The following is a 19,700-nucleotide window of genomic DNA, read 5'->3' on the forward strand; positions in this document are numbered from 1 at the left end:
TTCAATCCATGGTATGACTGCCCATTCCTCTACAAGAGAACAGCGTACTGCTATACGGATGATATCAAGCGCATTGGCGTAACATATGCATTCCATGTATATCGATCAAGTGACTAATAGCACTACGAATACGAGGAAAGCATCCTAAACCTCATTGTCTTATACGTGTACTACCTCTAAACGTAGCCGGGGTATATATATCAATCATCTTGATAAGGTGGTCAAGATGCGAGGAAGGAAAAGAAATCGGGAAAACGACATTCTCATTCTACACGTTCAGTGTGACAGCCTCTATTCTAAGTCGTACTCTTGTTGGTAACAGGACGGTTCTTACACTAACAATGGGTGATATGAATAAAGACTAGCAAATGCTTTTACTTCAATTCTGTACAGAAAGGCCTAGTGTAAATGTACATGGAGTTTTAGATAAAAGCATTTGCTAGTCTTTATTCATATCACCCAATGTTTGCAGGTGCCAATCATGGCCATACTCCACAAGGCCGTATATCAAATCTTCTGATTTTGCATTAACACTGAGTACATTACAATACATGTACATTGCATTGATCAAATATTTATCATGCAATTGCGGAACATTAAATGCCTCAGCCTTTTACTTATTCATATCGGATAGCTCTTTAAGTAATTGCTAGCATTGTCAAGTTAACAGGTTAGCATTAAAATGATTAAGTAAACTCAAGAACAACCGCATTACCAGTCATTAATCATCCTAGCTTAAGGTTTCTGTCGATTTCATATAACGCATTCACCACATTGGTGGGATGTTTGGGATGTTTGTTTCATTCGACTGCTGGTGAAAAGCAAAACTCCTACTCACCAGACAAACGCCGACTGACTGACTTGTTGCCAAGGTGATATCAGACGCAGCGTACCAGTAATGACTTTGTCAGATATAAAATGTAAACTGCTGTCATTTGATAGCTATTGTGTTGACTCAATTTGTGCTAAACTAGATGGCCGGGGTGTTCAATTTGACTGCCAACAGCTCATTTTGCTGAAGATACAACCTTGTGTGATATAGTCATCAATGATGGGAACCTGCTGACGTGTTGGATACATTGACTCAATATGTGATATCGTACGACGAGGCCGTCAACAGGTAAACTGTCAACACATTGAATTCCACGATCAGGCATAACTGGTTAGGAACAAACACTAGTCTGTATGACCGAGGGGACTTTAGGATTGATGTTCACCGCCGGTATGTCGGCATGTAATGGCCGGGAACCTGCGAGCATTATTCATCCTGAACCAATTTTTTTTTAATATTGCACCCATTTTCATCTGATCTTTATTCGGTGAAGATAGCAGTCTGTTTTTGGATCGAAAAGACCAAACGGAAGAATTAATCGAATAACGCATTCCATTCTTCACTTCTAGAATTATCGAAACAAATACGAGAAACATTAACAGGGCTACCTGCATGCATAACTTCATCAGCGGTCAGAAGTCATCGGTATGCTCAACCACGTGTTATCCTGAGATTCCCAACGGACCTTCAGTTCATTTCATTAATGGTCGGTACAGCGCGCATAAAACCTACAGTGACAGGGAAAGTTTTTGCCAGTGTTTCACTTTAAATAACCTTTTTTGGTCAACCGTGGTCCAATTTTGGCACTATATATATTTAAGTGTTTTGAAATACTTCAGACTTACATGAGAAAATACAGACAGTGCTGCTTTTTCTTCTGAAGTGGACTATAATTTATTAGATTCAGTCGGAGGGTTCAGCCGACTTCGTGCGGACTACGCAATAAACGTGATCCTCGCCGCCTGAAACTCTCAATTCCTGCGAAGTGAACATCATGTACCGGCATGTTGGAGCATTATGAGATCCTTTGAGTTTCAAGGAGAAGAGGCATCGACACGATACGTCAAATATAAAGAATGAAAACTTGATCATCAATACTATTGATTGACACAGTTAATCTATCCGAGGACACGTTCGATCAATATTGCTTGACATGACTTTTCCTTAAAAGTTCCAACTCCTTGAATTAGTGTATTTCGTCATCAACTTTCTTTGAATCGCATAAAATGGGAAAGAAAGTGAAAACGTTTGACATACACTTCAGCAACCCCAAGGATGTTTACAGAGCAGGAGAACTGGTCAAAGGATACGTAGAAGTGGACGTACAGAACGAGATCAAAATTAGAGGTAGGTCAATCTTTAAATAATCCAGCCGCCTATAAGAGGTGGCTGAACACAGATCACCTGTCATTCTCTCTTTGAGCACCACTTAATGTTCTCATAGTGCATTTACGCACTATAGTTACATGTAGTAAGCTACCTGGATGAATCATGTTGCCACCCGAGATTTATTTCTAATAACAGGGGCCAACGATCCTGCAGTCCACTGTTTCGATTTCTGGTCGGCTGATCCATTATCTGGCTTCCGTTTATAAACACTTGGTTCATTTGAGACGTCAGAGCCATTGGTTGCTTATGATGAAAATTGCATGCAAGTATAATGATCAAACATCACAGTCATCACCAAATTGTATTTATGCATCAAGCATTGATAATCGTTGCTCTAGTTCAAACTGCTGAATAAATAAACTTCATTTATTGAGTCAACACAAGTCGGACAATATTCCAATCAATTTTTTCACTATCATCATTTTGTTAGAACTCTGCCAATAGACCCCTGATCTCATCGACATTGCTCATCTTTAGCACCTTTGACATTGGTTATTACCAGAGTATATGTCTTTCAAGCTTTTCGTCCCAGCCGGCCACTTACACTCAATCCAATGACAGATTCTCCTACACACTGGCATCACTGTGCCCAATGCATTCGGTATTTGTAGAAAATTCTTGTTGTCAAATTGATAGCTGCTATAAAGAAAGAAAAACCAATTTGGCTTTTTCAGGTATCCGTATCCTGCTCCATGGTAGCGCATTCGTGCACTGGACGGAGCGCTACACGTCAGGCTCCGGTAAGAACCACCGCACTGTCACGAAGGCATTCACTGCGGGAGAAACTTACTTCAACCACACACAAGTATTATTTGGAAAGGGTAAGTGGACTGACTGATAATATCCATTGCCAGCTAGTAAAAAAAACACTGGCGAGGCCAGGTCCTTCCCAGCCACCAGCAGGAGCACCTGAATACCGGGTACATTATAATTAAGATGATATATTGTTACTGCGCAAATCATGTGTTCGGAAACTTGTTGAGTGTTTTATTCACATGAAGTGTTGATGATATAGATCTGCGTTGAGGTGGTCCCACTTCCCATAATCTCTGACTGTCGCAACTTAATTTTTGGTGCATTAGCTTCTAATACAAAATGTCTCTATCGACGCATGCTTCATCAGACACATTTGCAAATTATTTATTGCCCGTCTACTGCCATGACACTAAGCTTCAAACGTTTCGATATAAAAAATCTCATTTTCACCGTCAACATTTTCCGACAAAACCCCTGTTGGCCAACACGACGTTATTGCTAATAAATCATTACTTTTTGCCGTAACATCACAGTCGGTGTTGTTTTAATCCAGTCGAGAAGAGAACGAGCGAGTGCGGTTTCCTGTGGCGGTGGTCAAACATGTCATCGCTAAGGTTACTCGATTCCCCCGAGTTGGTTCGATTTGATCGCAGGGCAACACTTCATCTATAATGTGTCTTGATGGCGAGATGTTCAACGATGTGTGTTTCAAATGTGGTTTACGATCATCAGTCATGGCTCAAACTTGGGTGGTAGTTAAAAATTGGGTGAAACGGAAAGATCATCAGTTTGCTATGGGGTTCTATCATTCATGTAATGTTATTCAGCCTTAAATCTAGTCGGGTTTTTCTTTTTCTTTTTCTTTACCTAATTGTATATTACACTGCAAGAATGTTTTGATTGAAATGTGCTAATCTTTGTCTTGAAATCCAAGACCTAAGGCCAGTGTCGCTCCATCACCACCGCGATTCAGTTATCATTGGGGTACGAATGTGAGTATGGTCTGTTTCTTCGATATACATGAGTAGCTCGACGAAATAACAGTTGACTTCTCATTGCTTAACTTCAGTCATACACTGATATTGTTAATTACCATTGAGTTCTTAACTAAACCTACGGTTCAAATACATGTATCTCTGATCCAGCTGAAGGCGAAGAGGGTGAAGACCCAGTACTTAAACCTGGTGTATTCAAATACCCATTCAAAGTACAACTACCGCCTAACTTGCCGGCATCGTTTGAGTCTAACCTCTACGGAAGAATAAGGTACTGGGCCAAGGCCTATATCGACAGACCTTGGAGATTCGACAAGACTACGAAGAAGCCGTTCAATGTTATCGGACAGGTCGATACGAACACAGAACTTAATGCATTTGTGAGTATACACTGCAGTTTTGTAGCGGGTCTGCCATGAGATTCCTAAAAATGGGCGTCTTTCGGATTTCACAAAATGATGGTTTCAACATGTGTTGTATGAACAAGATTTTCAGTGTATTTATGAACAAACCAACAATTAGTGTTACCACCTATCGAACCTCTGACTGAGGACTGAACGTGACCCACATATCATTGAGCTGAGGTCGGACCTAAGCAATTCATAATCTCCTTCATAATTCCAGCAACCTCAGTCTGGACAGGCTCAGAAAACGCTATGCTGCATGTGTTGCGAGTCCGGTCCAATCGCAGCCATCTTGAAATTGGAAAAGACCGCGTTCGTTCCTGGAGAGGATTTGAGGCCGAATGGAGAGGTCATCAACCACAGTAACCGGACTATGGCATCTTCCAAGCTGGAAATTTTACAAGTAAGTTTGTGATCTGCGATGGTGCATGTCTACAATTCGAACTTGCTCATTGATTATTCCAAGGTCATCTTTTAAGTTATAAGCCCATGTCAGCGGAAATGGATAGAAGCAAAAATAGCACCTCATGAAAGTAGGAAACTATGTTTCACCTTTTGAAATGGAAAGCAGCAGCCAATGAATCACCATTACTGTAATACCATCATCATTTCGTATTGGTCATGTGATTTATACCAGCTCCCCATGCTCGAGTTAACTAATGGAACAAGATGTTGTTCTAAACGACGTGGTCACAAGCCAAGAAAGAAATGGTCTGCAGAGACAATGGGTGATATGAATAAAGGCTAGCAAATGCTTTTACTTCAATTTTGTACAGAAAGGCCAAGTGTAAATGTACGTGGAGTTTTAGATAAAAGCATTTACTACTCTTTATTCATATCACCCAATATTGTCATTATTTTTACTTGTACTCTCTCGATGTAATACTTTCGCCCGAGTCCAGCGCAGAGAAAGAATCATCTTTATCATTAGTGAGTTACACTAAGAGCGTTTATGCACGCATTCGGTCATCATCAGCTGTATCTAAGAACAACGTTACAACAAAAACCGAGGCCGGGAAAATTCGCTTCATCCATATCAAACTGGCATCGTTTGACCGCATTGAAAGGGAAAATCGTATATTTTGAAAACATCCCATTCCCAGATCATAACATTTCACGCCAAGACTAAATCGCGACGCTCAACGCGGACAGTAGCCGAGCTGGGGCAAGGCGAGATACGACCTGGAGAGACGGCTATTTGGACGGGTAGGCAACTGAAGTTGCCCCCTGTGCCACCATCAGGGCTTGCAGGATGTAGGATCATCGACGTTGATTATAAACTCAAGGTAGGTAGGTCTGTGTAGACTACTTTTCATTACGAGTAACAGCAATCTTCTCTAAAAGGGCTCTTTTTTATTTTTCGGCCAAAATCATAGTCGAAAACAATTGTTTTTACCTCTGGGGGACATTTCCTCCCCCCCCCCCCCCCCCCGCTATCGTGGTGTATATTCACGAAGAAGTAATTGCTGTACTTTAAGCTTGTGGTGATCCCAGCTGGTCCAGCGTTTGACGTTGAAGTGCCCTTGGCCCTGTTGGTCGTCCCGACGCCTCCCGTTCCAAGTCGACCACCAACCAGCAGCCAAGTCCAATTTATCCATACCAATGGGAACAGGCGAACGGGCTCTATGCAGCAGAGTGGCCAAGTTAAAAACTGGTACAAAGATGGTACGTGGCTTTTTCTGTTATGCACTCATTTATCATTGGAAAGTTGACAGGTTTGTCTTCGAATTAATGCAGGGGCAATGCATTTGCTGTAAACCTTCACACTCGAACTGCGTCCAACCACTAATCCTAAACGTGTGGGCAACCACAATGTACCATTAGTACGCCATGGCCACATTAATAAACTCAATTAATAATAACTAATCCTAAACGGATGTGCGGACCCATGTGCCACAACAGAATCTTTTTGCCTCGCAAAATGAAATTAAAATTCATTTCAACATCCCATCTACCAAATAACCGGCCTTATGAGTTTTTCCTATCAGCTTATGTCCAATCATTTCAATCCAAATTGATATTTTCTAATAGTTTCAGGCGTTATTCGTTGGCTAATTAAATAGCCGGACTCAATTTCCATATGCAGTCGTGGCATTCATTGGCATGCGGAACACTTCCGTTTGATTGATTTAATTCACAAATTTTATGCGCTTTAATATCACTAAATGGCGCTGAACTTGACGGAAGGACAATGAAAAACTGGTTGTATAGAAGTTACAGAAAATGAATTGAAACCGAAACGGAATCGTGCTGATTTTAACCGAATACATATTTAAAGCCTGTATATTTTCAGTACCCCCTCCAACGTATGAAGAATGTGTCTTCGGGAAGGTCGACGTTCATGATGAGAATGACAACGATTTTACCATGGGCGTGATGACATTTGCCCCCCACTATATTTACTACAACTTCCCCGATAGAGTAACGACCCGATCTTCCAGATCGAGTTTTCAGAGGTGATAGCTGTGGCAAATTCCTCTCTATAGAACACTCAGAAAACATGGACGTACACAATTGAAATCGGGTCGAACACTGAAGACAGAGTTATGTCAAAAACGATGGCAAAGGTAACGAGCTGAGAGTAAAAGCTTATGGGACATGCGGGAAACACCTAATTAGCCAACTGTATGAGAGTCTGCTGCAAAAGCAGTCCATGGTGCAATAAGTTGCCAGCCTGTGTGAATTCCTTCAAAACAGTCTAGGTGTCATGGGGTCATCGTAGATTGTGACTGACTCATATGTACATCCTCGAGGCTCGAGCCACAGTATTGGTTGACCGATTCAGGATGTTACTGTCTCAAATTAAAGGTCTTCACTGTCCCATTCGTTATTCAGTGGACTCTGAGTGCGACATTACTGTGTGCTTTAGCGCTAACCATCTTATCGACAGGTACACCACTCACTGCCAAGACAACCCACACACAGTCAAGAAAGAAGAAACAGAAACGACATTTTGAAATTATTATGCCCTTTATAATGATATAGTGTCTAATTGCATTACATTCTACTTTAGTATAGGTTCTGGTAATTTTTATTTTGTCATTTGCTGAAATTTGTAGGTACATGTACAATCATGATGTAGTTTCGGATGTATCATACGGGTGATGTCCATCCAACGTCATTGACTTCATGCCAAGCATATAAACTCGGCTAATGGAATGCTGTGGTTGGTACAATAAATCGCCAAATCGAACGAATTGTTATTGATATTTCAAGAATTTCCGTCTACCAATAGCGCGAAAAGCGACGAAGTGTGCATAGTGCCACGGACTTGCTTAGACCCGTGACAGCGCAGAGGAAATTTCCTAATTTGAGTTCTTCTTTTTTTCACAACATGAATTGACTGACAAATCACATATGACTGATCTCATTATGTCTCTGATATGAGGTGCAGGCAACGGGTTGGCTGATCAACGAACAGTTCTGCAGTGCTGCCTCGGCAAATCTAGCACTGGTGTCGTGTAAGTCATTCGGACAACAGTATCTGTATTTGACGTATCCCCAACTCACAGATTTCTTCGAGTTCTTATTAACCCGAGGCGTATCCTCCGAACAACCAGCAGCGGGAAGCAATGGTCTGGGTTCCATGTTCGAGCCGTCGCCCGCCGCGACATCAGGTCCCCTGAGGTCATGGGAAGAGAGCGATTGCACCAAGTCAGGCATATCACCAAGTTCGACATCGAAGAGATGGTGTCCACGAGGCCGCCATGGAGATTCCATCATCTCATGGATATTATCGTTCGTATCCTTGCCGCTAGGGGATTTCGGATGGTCGCCATGTTCCAGTTCCAGTTCCTGTTGTCGTATTTTCCTGCACCTTCTCCAGATGATCATGACAGTACTGACCAAAAGTAAGGCGCTGGTTGCAAGACCGATGGAGATGTACAAGACATAAGGACTCAAGGCAAAATCGGTGACAGCTGAAAAGTTAGGAAATAAAGCAAAATTAGGAACGCTTCAAATTACATTGTACAGTGTACATGTAATGACCCTCATTATTTGGGAACGCTGACAGATATACTGACCCCTTTTTCTTTGTTTCCCCCTATTGAAAAGTCATAGTCTCTCAACTTGTCTCTAGTATTGAATAACTGAAATTTTGGAAACAACCACAAATGCAAAAATAAAAATATTGAGTTGAGATCTGAGCGTAAGCTAAGATATTACGGTACAGTGATAGCACATGTACTATTATAGAAAACGCATTAACTTTCCGCCGGGATTTTTGGACGTACCTTTACTGCATGTTTTCCCAGAAAATCTAGCTGTGCAGACACATATAGAACTTCCGCCGACAACAGACTTGCAAACTCCGCTATTATGGCAAAAAAGTCGGGCACATGGATGGGTGGAATGAGAAGTGGCATTGACAGACTTTGCCTCGGTATCTGTAAAAAATATATTTCAAAGGGTCTTTAGTCTCTCTAGCCATATACCTTCCGTCATCTCCATAGGGTTGCCCGTAGAGTTAATGATTGAATTATGCTGAAATCAATGCCTTTTATGATACTAACGAAGTTACGATTTTTGGCCTAGAACGAGAACGAGGTGTCGTTTTGACGGCGGATATCGCGTTGCCTTCAGATATTAAATGAAATAATGAGTCTCAGCTAAATGTGTAGTATGTCTAGAAACAATACAAAACAATCCACTTCACTTGATAGCGTCAATCAGAGAACAAATTAATCTGGTTCTTTGATCAATGAAACCTTTATCCTGGATCTTCATCCACAGCAATTGATGGATTAACCCAATGAAGTTGTATCCCGGGTGGTTTAATACATTTTTGGAATATATTAAAACGACATACATGACATTGTTCAAATTGAAATGTTACACGGAACTTGAAATGTAACACGTATACTTACGATTCACATCAATGAATACCAACAGCGTAAGAAAGGAGGTCACTAGTCTTAAGAGTAACTTCTTATCCATCACAAAACGCTCTTGCGAGTGGTCCATGACCAAATTGGGGAGAGGCACAGCGCAAAAATCCGCACGAACGAATCGGCTGTTTCAATCCAATGTACACCGTATGATGTCTAATCACATACAGCAACTTGCGATAGATTCCGACGAATCCGTTTTAAGGAAATTTCGGCAATAATATCGTTTTTGTCCAATATGTCCCGCAGCCTTGAATCAATGTCTGATGCGCCGAATCAATCAGCTAACTGTAGAAATTGAATCGATGTATTCTACTCAATAAAGTAGATACTCGTACATGTAAAAAATACAGGTGTTGAAATACATCGCTAATTACCTCATTAATTACCTTGACTGGTGATTAACATTGCGACTTGTTTCAGCAATTAACTATCTCATTGTGTCAAACTCTGTTTGGCAGTGCTTTGTATCAAGTAATTTTTGTCTTCTCCAAGCTTGGAGGAACATGGCATGGTTGGCCTACTGATGCTGTCAGATTACTCAAATCTGTATACATGGATGTAATTGCATCATTACTTGCGTATAATACGTCAAATGTTGACGTTTCACGTCAAATTGCTTCAAACCGAATTGATAAAAATGGAACGCTAGATTCTGATGGTTCATCATTGCTCCATAGCAATATCTTCATTATAAAGTTCAGGGCGATCGATAGAGTTTGTCAAACAATTGACTTTTGTTGCACATTTGTAGACGACCATTTGAAGTGAATAATGTATCTCCGAGCAGAGAAGAAAATTAGCAGCAGTAAACAAAGTTCAAAACATTTAATATGCTGTAAACCAAAATAATTTGAAGCTTTACATTACGTTTGAACTTACTAAATCTACGTTACAGCGGTCCCATGGGAGGGGGGGGGGGGTTATAATCACTTACTTGTGATAAGAATAGGGCATTGGCTTGCTGTTATATCTATTTAAATAGACTAAATCTTGTTGCATTGACAGGATGGTTAGAATCCCAATCACTGGGTTTGTAAAAATAGCCCAAATTCATGACCCTGTAACTATACTCGTTGGAGGCAAAGCAGACAACTTCGTATATGTAATTATCATCCCAAAAATTAGATGGCAAACTCGCGATTGTTTTATTCATATCCTTCACGATTATCCCCCCGTATGTTGTAGTCCCTTCCACACTCGTGGTCGTATCAAATACATCGGAGTTGTGTATTTCATGATCTTTGTTGAACTTTTGGTATTGTTTCACGTCAAACGGATATCGTGTAGGCGTGGGTGACCAGTAGAATGTGATGTCTGGTTGTGGTATGCCCGTTGCCTCACAACTCAGGCTGTACTGCTTATTTTCAATCTAAAATAGAAAGATATAAATGATAAGGCATGTTGCTGCAATTGAACAATAGGAAAGGCATCAAATATGGATCCTTGACATTTGGTGACAGTATGGTAGACAACAGGAAAGGCATTAATTGAACAAGAGGGAAGGCATCAAATCATACATGCTGATCATGACGATGACGATGATGACGACTACGACGATTACCGCTATAACAAAGACGATGACGATGACACGGCATGCCTATACATACCACTTCCAAAGGCATGGAATCCGTCCGGTTCGATGTCACCTGAACAGAATTAAACCGTAAGAGCCTAAACTTCTGGCTGGCAATTGCTTGGCCAGTGGAAGCGCTGCAGATGTAATCCTCTTCCTCTAAGAGCCGCGGGCTCTTTAGAGAGAAGGTGGCTGTATTCAAAGAAACGAAGTAGATTCCGTTCTGATTCCGAATTTTCTTCAATGGCTGATAGCCTCCCCCCTTTTTGAGTCTTCCTGCTGCTATCATTGGCTTGCTGGCCGCGTCGGCAAAACAAATTACAGATGTTGTGTTCGCATCGGTGGGTATAAGCAGGACATCTCCTTTGCGTTCAATTCCATAATTGAAGCGAGAAGACACCATGACGGCGGGTTTGCTAATCCCGCTTCTTCGAAATTCGGTGACAAGCTGAAGGTGGAGGCTGTCGAAATCGTAGCGCCTGGACTCGATAGGGGACTGAAGCTCAATGCTAGCACTCAATGATACGTAGTAACTCTCAAATCCTCCACCCACGTTTACTTCGCAAGTCGCTTCGGTGACGCCCAAATCGTCTAATTTTTTCGAATTTGTCTCAAATTTCTTCCCTCCAATTCGATAATATACGGCCTGCAAATCACCGTTCCGCCTCTCAAGATATTTAAGACAATGTAGCTGTACTTTCGGTGGTCTCTCGTCCGGCCCTCTGGAAAACCTCAACTTAATCTCTGGCGTTTTCAAGCCATATCCATCAATGACGTAGCGTCCACGAGGCAACAGCGTGATCTTCGGCAAAGTCAAACCAGCATGTGCAACTTCTATCCATTTTCTCAAATTCATTCCTAAACCAACGGAGTTACAGTCATATATAACTTGCAGGGAAAGGTAAAAGTCGCCAAGTATCTCTGAAACGTTTAGGACAGTCTTCTCTAGTTTAGTGTGGAGTTTAAAGATGTAGCGATCACCAGAAGCAGAGACTGATACCCTGGAATTTTCATCGTCTGAAGAAAATAGGAAATGTGTCAATTAAGGATATGCCCACATATACTTAAATCCACGTAAGAAATAGTTCTCATTTGGAACTTCAGAAAGGCAAACAACAAGGGAAGGGGTTGTAAAAAGGCCACCCCAATTTTTCGGAGACCTCTGATGCAGAATAAACCCTGGCTATCAATTCATTTGAATCGCGCCATGGTTTTTGTCCAGTATAATTATCGATTTAAAAGTAAGATTGGGACACCGATATCATGTCAATAGTTCCTCTTGGTATTATATGATCCAGGATCTTTCCATTTTTATTGAAAGACTCTGCGTCAAACGGCGACCTTTTGACCTCACTACCACGCTAACCTTGACCTCATTGATGACATTTCTGTACTCGCTACCGCAATACGTAATTGAAGCAAAGATAGTTGGATGCTCTGTAGCCACTTACCTTCCGTTATTTGCCTTGGAGACTTCGTTCCAATTAAAAACCAACTCATGTAGACTGGCGACCTTGACCTTACTGCCATGCTAACATCGACCTCATTGATGACATTTCTGTACTGGTAAACAGGGGTTGTGGTCACATCTACAATTTCTGGTAGTTCATACGAGCCCGCACACATTTCTATTCCGTTGACCTGTAGCAAGGAGGAAACATGGGCTTTAGTTCAAAACCTATAGTGACCACGAAAGCACCAAGCCTAACCCTCATTTTATCAATATCCCCCTTTTTCACAACCCAATCTAGCGCGATACAACAGCAAGTAGTTTAGAAAGACCGAACTCTGACAATCCGATAAAGATGGAAGGCATGATAATCCAGGATAGTAATGAACCATCGTGATTTAGTCATTCTCTCAAGTCAAAATGGCGAATAGGCTCCCTGAAGATACATATCTAACATGTTCTGTACGCGCATGTTTCAATTGTACTGTTACCACTTACTGCATTGAGCGTCAACGAAATAAGAAAGAACGCAGTCAACATCATCCTATTCACGGGTTCGGAGGTGGTTGGTTTTCGAACCGGTCGGGTCAAGCTCACCAGTGATAGAGACATGCTACAACATACATTGTACATTTAATCTGCATTCTTTTAAATTGCTTCCCTCTTAGAAAATAATTTTGACCTAATTGGTCATTTCGATAATTTCTGTGGTTATTATTATGATTGACGTCGATTACGGTGGAAGTACTGCTGTATTCAGCTGCCCTGCATGGGTGCCGATTTATCGATGATTTGTTTTTGTATAGATCTCTATTGCAATGAACGTATTGAACGTTTCGTAAGGTTTTCTTTTTTAAGTTGGTGCCAAAAAGAGACGTACAGATTAGGTTGTTTTCGTTGACTCCTGCCCGCAGACGAACACTACAGTGTTCGTTATGTTTAGATAAAAATATTCTCCTCCAACTGGTAAGAACTTTTAGATTTACCAAACACTTGATGGATGGCCTTGAAAAGGATGCGCCCCGTGAGTCCACTTGGAATCGCCCCACTGTCTTTGGTTCTTAGATTTAACTTTAGGAAAGGTCGAAGGAATAATGCTCCGGAAAGTCTATGCCTTGACAATAACTGACCCTTGGGGCTTGAACACATGAATAGTAAAGCGTGTCTTCTGCGATAGGCCATGCATGTACATGTACATACATGTGGTGTCGAATGATCTCTATGCATATTCTTATATGAAGTTTCCTTCGGTACATGTATTTATTGGTTGCATTCGGAATCATTTTAAACATCCATCTCAATGCCGTGACGGGCCACTATATATATGTATACCTTCGAATTTCTTCTTTTTCGGATTTTATGCGGGATATGGTTGACGTACTTGTTTGTGAACCGGAACTGTATCCTTGGATTTTGTTGATCGACATTGATGGCCACCGATGTTACTCATGTTGGCGATAAGAAAAACAACCGTAGACTCATAGCCGCCCCGCCTTCCGCGGCAGCATGCTGTTTGACCACAGCCATCACATTCACAGACGAGTAGGCCTGGCCACCCGTAGACTTATTGCAGGGGTGTGGCTGCTACAAGCACGATTATTCGGTCGCAAGCTGAGTAACTTGGCGCTTCTGTCAAATGATGCGTGATGGTCAACTTTACCTGTAAATTGTTCCCGAAGGGAAAAAACACTCATTATTACTGGATGATAGCCAAAAACAAAGTAGGGCCTAGTCTGTGTGAACGTATACCACTTAGGTGGATCATCCCTTTTTTGTATACAAATTATAGTGGAAGTCATTATACGAATACGAAGGATGTGATTGAGGGAGAATCTTCCGTAGATGTAGTGCCCGAAAAATGTTTGGATATTTTCGTTGAAAGAGGCTCCCAGGAATAATGCGGATGATGAAAAAGCGCTACTGATCGATTCGTTCAGTCGGCTTGCTGAAAGGATGTATCGTTGTTGGCTTAGTCTTCAGCTTAGGTTATGATGTTTAAGGTGTAATTAAGACGTTTTTCCTTTCCCATGGTAGTGCTTGTGGGATTGCCTAGAATCAACCCACGTGATCGCTTTAGCCATGACTCTTTGGATACCGATGACACCAGTTGTGGTCGTTTTTACTATTTTACAGTTAGTTGGTAAGTTTAAGGTACATGTACCAGGAGAGATAGCAGTAAGGTATTCAGGCCGGTGGTGGAGATCGTGGACTCGGCGTGGGGCATATATATTGTATATTTGTTTTCTTCCGTCTGGCATTCCTCCAACATTAGAAAGTCTAAGAGATAACAAATGCTACCGCTGGACATAACACTTCTTAATTCCGACCTGGAGTTGCCAGAAACGATCCCACTGTTACGTCAACAACGCATATCGTGTTAATTTTTAGTATTGCCTCTTCTTCTGCGTTCAGACGTTACGTACATGTAACCTTTGCATCATATCCTCAGGTCATGTGCCGCGACAAAATTAGCTGTTCGTTTGAGGTCTTCGGCCGGTCCCAACAGCTTCGTCTTCAGTGACTTTGACTCCGGCCAAAAACTCGTTTCTTGTTTTCAACAGATGACAATCCTGTAGAATGTCTCCAAGTGTTTGGTCGCCTAGCCCACAACTGAGGAAGCAGTTGGATGGTGCCTTAGTCTCTTCAGGTGCTGGCGGAGTCTGCGGTGCATTGTACGCAGTCGATATGTGGAGACTTGGCCTTTTTCTATCAAGTTGATGAAAGCTGTCTTTCTGCGGTAGTCTTGACTCTGTTCCTTGTTTTTTCAGCCAGCGAAACGTCGACAGTTTATCCAGGTGATACTTGCAAAGTTCTGACATGCAAAAATGGAGGCAGCTGTTTGATTGATGGAAGCGGAAACGTAGAGTGCGCATGTGCAATTGGGTATACCGGGACCAGCTGTGATGAAGGTAAGCTTAAACAATAAAACTTAAAAACTCCCCCAACAGGCTCAGCACAATTCTTAATGGAGCAAGAAAAAATATTTTTCAAAGTGACCCGTCTACATACTTGACATTGACATCATCTTCACTTTAGTTATTATAGGCCTGAGCGACCATTTGAGACAGGTATACGTGAATACCGGCAGATATTTCCGTGATATCACTTGCCAGAACACAACGTAGGTCCTTACTTCAATGATCAAGAGAGACGTTTCTAATCGTCATATAGCCACTTCAATTCGGAGTGTAAAAACCTCAAGTATTTGACTCCAATCCTGCTCTAAATTCTTTTATAGATATCAATGAATGTCCTACGAAATGTTACCAACTGAACACTGTATGCCGAAACTTTCCCGGAGGCTTTCGATGCGACTGTATAAACGACTATGAAGGAGATTCACCCGAGTCGAAGCCTTGCAGTGGTAAGACTGAGTCTTGAGAAGCTTGGTTCCTGATCATCCAACTTATGGCAACTAGGACAATGTTTTTCATCGGAAAAATCTTATGATTTCCTTTAAATTTGACATCAACTTAAAATGAAGATAAGGGTCTAAATCAAGTGAGTTTTCAGGATAGTGAACGTCGCAGGGTTCTGAAATGTGTGTAGACAATAAAATGCAAAATATATATTTGTATCTTATACCTGTAATTGTGTATTTCAGCCATCAACAAGGACGAGACTGGTTCAATTTCAATACTGATATTCTGCGGTATCGCCGGCGTTCTGCTCATTACTCTAATTGGCGGGATGACCTGCTTCTTCTGTTGGAAGAAAGACAAGCCGGCTGGCTCCGCCAAGAGAGTCAAGGTGTTCGCAAGGCCATCTTTGGAACAACGGGAGCTCAGGAAGGTTTCATACGTAGAGGAGCGAAGGTCCAGTCTGTATGATGAAGCACCAGAGGAAGTTCCAGAGAAAAATCTCACCGCAGTGCGTCCGTCAACAAAGAGGAGATCGATTGGTATGGAGAAGCCGATTGCTCACCAGGCCCACACGGCCCAAGAAGCGGAGCTTGATTTTACTGACCACGGCGATGGGAAACAGTGTGGAAGTGCTGCCTCAACGATGTCTGCTTCATCTAAATCGGGTGAAACTCAGACATCACACGGTTTCAAACCTGCAGGCACTGATTCGCCTGATGTTCTTGGGGATATAATTCTTTCTGTAGATACGCTGACTGCAACTTCGGACAGTCTTTTTCCTGCTGAACTTGGAGATTCACTGACAGATCTTTCTGTGGCTGTGTCGCGATCGGTTAATCTCAAAGGGAAGAGACTCGGAAGTGAAGGGGGAGGTGACATTGGGCATGCCAACAAAACTCGCAATGGAAAAGAGGGGATGATGTTTTACATCTGAAGTTGGTGCACCTCGATATTCAGCGTGGTGCACAATCCGACCTCATTGTCTTACTTCTGGCGTTATCATAAGCCCATCTATTTCGCGTGTGGCCACGATGGGGGGGGGGGGGGGGTTCACAATGCCCCACGAAACGTCAACACCCAACACGAATGCCTCTCCCATAGGTGGCCCAGTCTGGTTCGACATGGTATTGGAGTCTGCATGGCTCGACGTAGTGGAATTCAAAACTTAAGGATCAATATGTTTTTTTCAGGACATTGCTAGATTTGACCAGACACTATTTGCAGATCTGCCAAATTACATGTGGGAGACATTTGATATTTTATGACGACATGATTCATGGCACCAAATGATATATTCAAACAATTACATACGTACTTGAATGATCTGGTGACACATTTTCTTGCTCTAACGGATTGATGACAGAATATTAAACATAATTGGACAAGATTTGTCCCAGAATTATGATTAGAGTTAATGTATCTATTTCGAAATTGCTCTATAATCTTGTTGATAATAACATAATAAATAATTCTGAAACCTATTTTTTATCATTATTATTCATTGTCTATGTTATATACTATAAAAAAACCAGACTGACTGTTTTCATTGACTGTTCCTCTCCCCAATAAACGGAGAAAGGTTGATTTCGACGCGATTGAGGTAAGAATTAATTTGGTATACCTTTTCACGTCAAACGCAACTACATTCATCTATGCATAGTTTCAAACTCGTGAAGCTAACTCGTCACTGAGGTTTTGCATTATCTCAACCGACAAATTGCCTTTCGGTGCATGACTTAGATTAAAAAGATTGTTGATGAGAGCGACGTAGCGCAACTACATATCGTTGGCTATGCATTACGTGTGTAGATATACTTGTATATGCCTAATATTTCAGGTGAATATATGAGATGAGGTTTACCATCATTGTCGCCATCGCAGCCGGCATTGCGGGATGCTGCCAGGCAGGACCACCGATCCTCCCACCAGGAACACGGGAACCGCCGAAAACCACCTGTAAGGGAACTCCAACTGGAGAATCAGAACAAGAGTTCCAGCTTGACGAGAAATGGTCCGAGATCAGAGATGCGGTCTTCCCGCATACGTGTCAATGCCGCATTGCAAGTGATCTTTATTGGAGGGCGAGCGACAACGCAATCTCCTTCTGTCAACTGCAAGGTAGGACATCGCCTCTCAGCCCGGATGTGGGAAAGATCCGTTCTAGAATACTGCGCCCGTGGCATGTCATGAGGCAGAGGTTCCAAGGGGCAACGTATATGTCAATGATGAACGAAAATTCAGATATACATTTATGGGTCTGCGTGGACTTAGCTATAGAAATTAATGGTATTCCTCTAACCAACGTGATATTGTCAAAGTAACGTGAAATAGTAGAGACAGTTTAGCTATCGGCAGTTTGCGTAACCTAAGCAGGCATCGTGGCTCGTTAAAGAGTTTGGATGTCACACCGCAATCGCCTCAATTTTGTGATTTGTATATAATCCCGTAAACCTGAGTTTCTGCCTTTTTTCTAGGGTGTCGCGCGTACACAGACAGTGGAGAAGAGTTTGTACCACCGAACGAGAACCAACATGGATGTAACTGCACTCCCGGAGGAGGCCCACGTATTGCAGATGCCCCGTCATATTTGTACGGTTGTGGTGCAGGTTTTTTTGAGGAGGTGATCACTTCCGAAGAGCAAGAGGAAGAAGAAACTGTGAAGGACTAGCCCAACGCATTCATCAAATTTGTAATACATGTACGCCGGCTACAAGGACTGATCACTGGCACGTCAAGTATACTTAAGTGACGCTGTACTTCTCTCCATACTATCAGAGTCTTTCAGTAAACTCTGATAAGGCCTACTATGCTCCATTTAACGAAAGAAATGGCACCGCACGCAAAACAAGCCAAACAAAGTCTGGAAGATTTGTCTGGGTTTTTTGCTTCAAATGACCCGTTCATGCTATGTCCGATTTTGGCTCAATAAGTATTTGAGGTACATTTTGTACTTCGTACTCTGCAGTTTCAGATGAAATATGACATTGTGATCAACTACTTTATTTTCTGTGCGAAATCACCGAAATCAAAGTGCCATTTTATTTCGTGAAATGAATTATCTTTAGTATCTTAGTAGCTTAATCGGATCATGTCTGTCGCTTACATGTAAACGCACATTCCTTAGTCTTCCTCGCTCTAGCAGGCATGGCTAAGTGATTGTTGAGAAAAAGATTTTGTGCTGAAATAAACGTATCTTCTCAATAAGTTTTGAACTGTTCATTTTCAACGGCAGAACTAGATCTAAAAATGCCGTAACCTTTTAAAGGGGTTGTGTCATACAAGGGAGTTTTTCCAAAGCCCCCGAAACCCTAAAGCCCGCAGCACACTAGCCGCCAACTTTGGCGACAAGAAGCGTTCAGCTGACGCCTCTCGACGCCAAAGTTGGCGGCCAGTGGCTCTCGGTCAGAGCACACCTGCCCAGAATCGGCGTCCAGTAGCGTCTTTTCCGCCACTTTAGGCTGCCATTTTGAAATCATGTGACATCAAGACGCAAGCTGATTGGCCATAGCCTCGCCGCCAACGCCAATTCAGGCGGCCATCCGTAGCACACCTGGCTTCTTCTTGCGTTCAAACGCAGCGACACGCGTCAGTCAAAAATCAAACATGTTAGATATTTGGCGTTTAGTTGCGGCAAGTGGCGGCAAGTCGCGTTCGCCGACGCCGTTCGTAGCAGACTAAGGATTTTTCAGGCGTTCAGGACTCCTGCGGCAAAAAACGCCAGTGAACGCCAAAGTTGGTGGCTAGTGTGCTTCGGGCTTAACGCAAACGCCTGTCCAATTGTTCAATTTCCTTATCACGATGTCGAACAATGGGACAGGAGGTTTTGGGCGATTTGCAAAAATTCACTTTGCTCGGGTAAAAGAAACGTCTCACCAACCAGAATGGGGAAGATGGGAAACGAGGGGTTACATTTCACTTCTACGGCGGGCCCTGCACCTGGCCCTGTACACAAAGGACAGAGCAGTATGGTGGACGGGTGACCGAGAAACATAACATGTCTCCTAACAATTATTTTCATCAATTGTGGAGAGAATTCATTTGAATCAG

The 19,700-nt window shown here is 42.3% G+C and overlaps 4 protein-coding genes across 6 annotated transcripts; 3 read left to right on the forward strand and 1 right to left on the reverse strand.

The window, feature by feature from the left end:
• The first annotated feature begins 828 nt into the window (after nt 1-828).
• Nucleotides 829-7,456, forward strand: LOC135483132 (arrestin domain-containing protein 3-like). 3 transcript variants are annotated; one of them, XM_064763694.1, is made up of 8 exons: nt 829-1,120; nt 1,402-2,179; nt 2,896-3,042; nt 4,123-4,352; nt 4,597-4,779; nt 5,480-5,662; nt 5,855-6,041; nt 6,670-7,456. In XM_064763694.1, the coding sequence occupies exons 2-8, from the start codon at nt 2,059-2,061 to the stop codon at nt 6,834-6,836; spliced, it is 1,218 nt and encodes a 405-aa protein (XP_064619764.1). In that variant the 5' UTR covers nt 829-1,120; nt 1,402-2,058; the 3' UTR covers nt 6,837-7,456. The 3 variants fall into 3 exon arrangements, with proteins under 3 accessions (XP_064619764.1, XP_064619765.1, XP_064619763.1); XM_064763695.1 differs by having other exon boundaries at nt 829-920; XM_064763693.1 differs by having other exon boundaries at nt 829-2,179.
• A 2,620-nt stretch (nt 7,457-10,076) lies between these two features.
• LOC135483131 (uncharacterized) lies at nt 10,077-12,897 on the reverse strand. The gene is made up of 4 exons (XM_064763692.1): nt 12,790-12,897; nt 12,293-12,482; nt 10,876-11,858; nt 10,077-10,637 (listed from the first exon to the last, which is right to left on the reverse strand). Exons 1-4 carry the CDS (start codon nt 12,832-12,834, stop codon nt 10,239-10,241), a joined length of 1,617 nt encoding a protein of 538 aa, XP_064619762.1. The 5' UTR covers nt 12,835-12,897; the 3' UTR covers nt 10,077-10,238.
• A 1,473-nt stretch (nt 12,898-14,370) lies between these two features.
• LOC135483021 (protein eyes shut homolog) lies at nt 14,371-16,668 on the forward strand. Its single transcript, XM_064763519.1, has 4 exons — nt 14,371-14,431; nt 15,060-15,200; nt 15,530-15,655; nt 15,896-16,668. Exons 1-4 carry the CDS (start codon nt 14,371-14,373, stop codon nt 16,585-16,587), a joined length of 1,020 nt encoding a protein of 339 aa, XP_064619589.1. The 3' UTR covers nt 16,588-16,668.
• Nucleotides 16,669-17,174: 506 nt separating this feature from the next.
• On the forward strand, nt 17,175-18,848 carry LOC135483808 (uncharacterized). The gene is made up of 3 exons (XM_064764859.1): nt 17,175-17,253; nt 17,491-17,771; nt 18,128-18,848. The coding sequence occupies exons 2-3, from the start codon at nt 17,504-17,506 to the stop codon at nt 18,319-18,321; spliced, it is 462 nt and encodes a 153-aa protein (XP_064620929.1). The 5' UTR covers nt 17,175-17,253; nt 17,491-17,503; the 3' UTR covers nt 18,322-18,848.
• Nucleotides 18,849-19,700: the final 852 nt, after the last annotated feature.

The sequence above is a fragment of the Lineus longissimus genome, chromosome 2 (genome assembly GCF_910592395.1).
Source record: "Lineus longissimus chromosome 2, tnLinLong1.2, whole genome shotgun sequence".
Classification (NCBI taxonomy): domain Eukaryota; kingdom Metazoa; phylum Nemertea; class Pilidiophora; order Heteronemertea; family Lineidae; genus Lineus; species Lineus longissimus.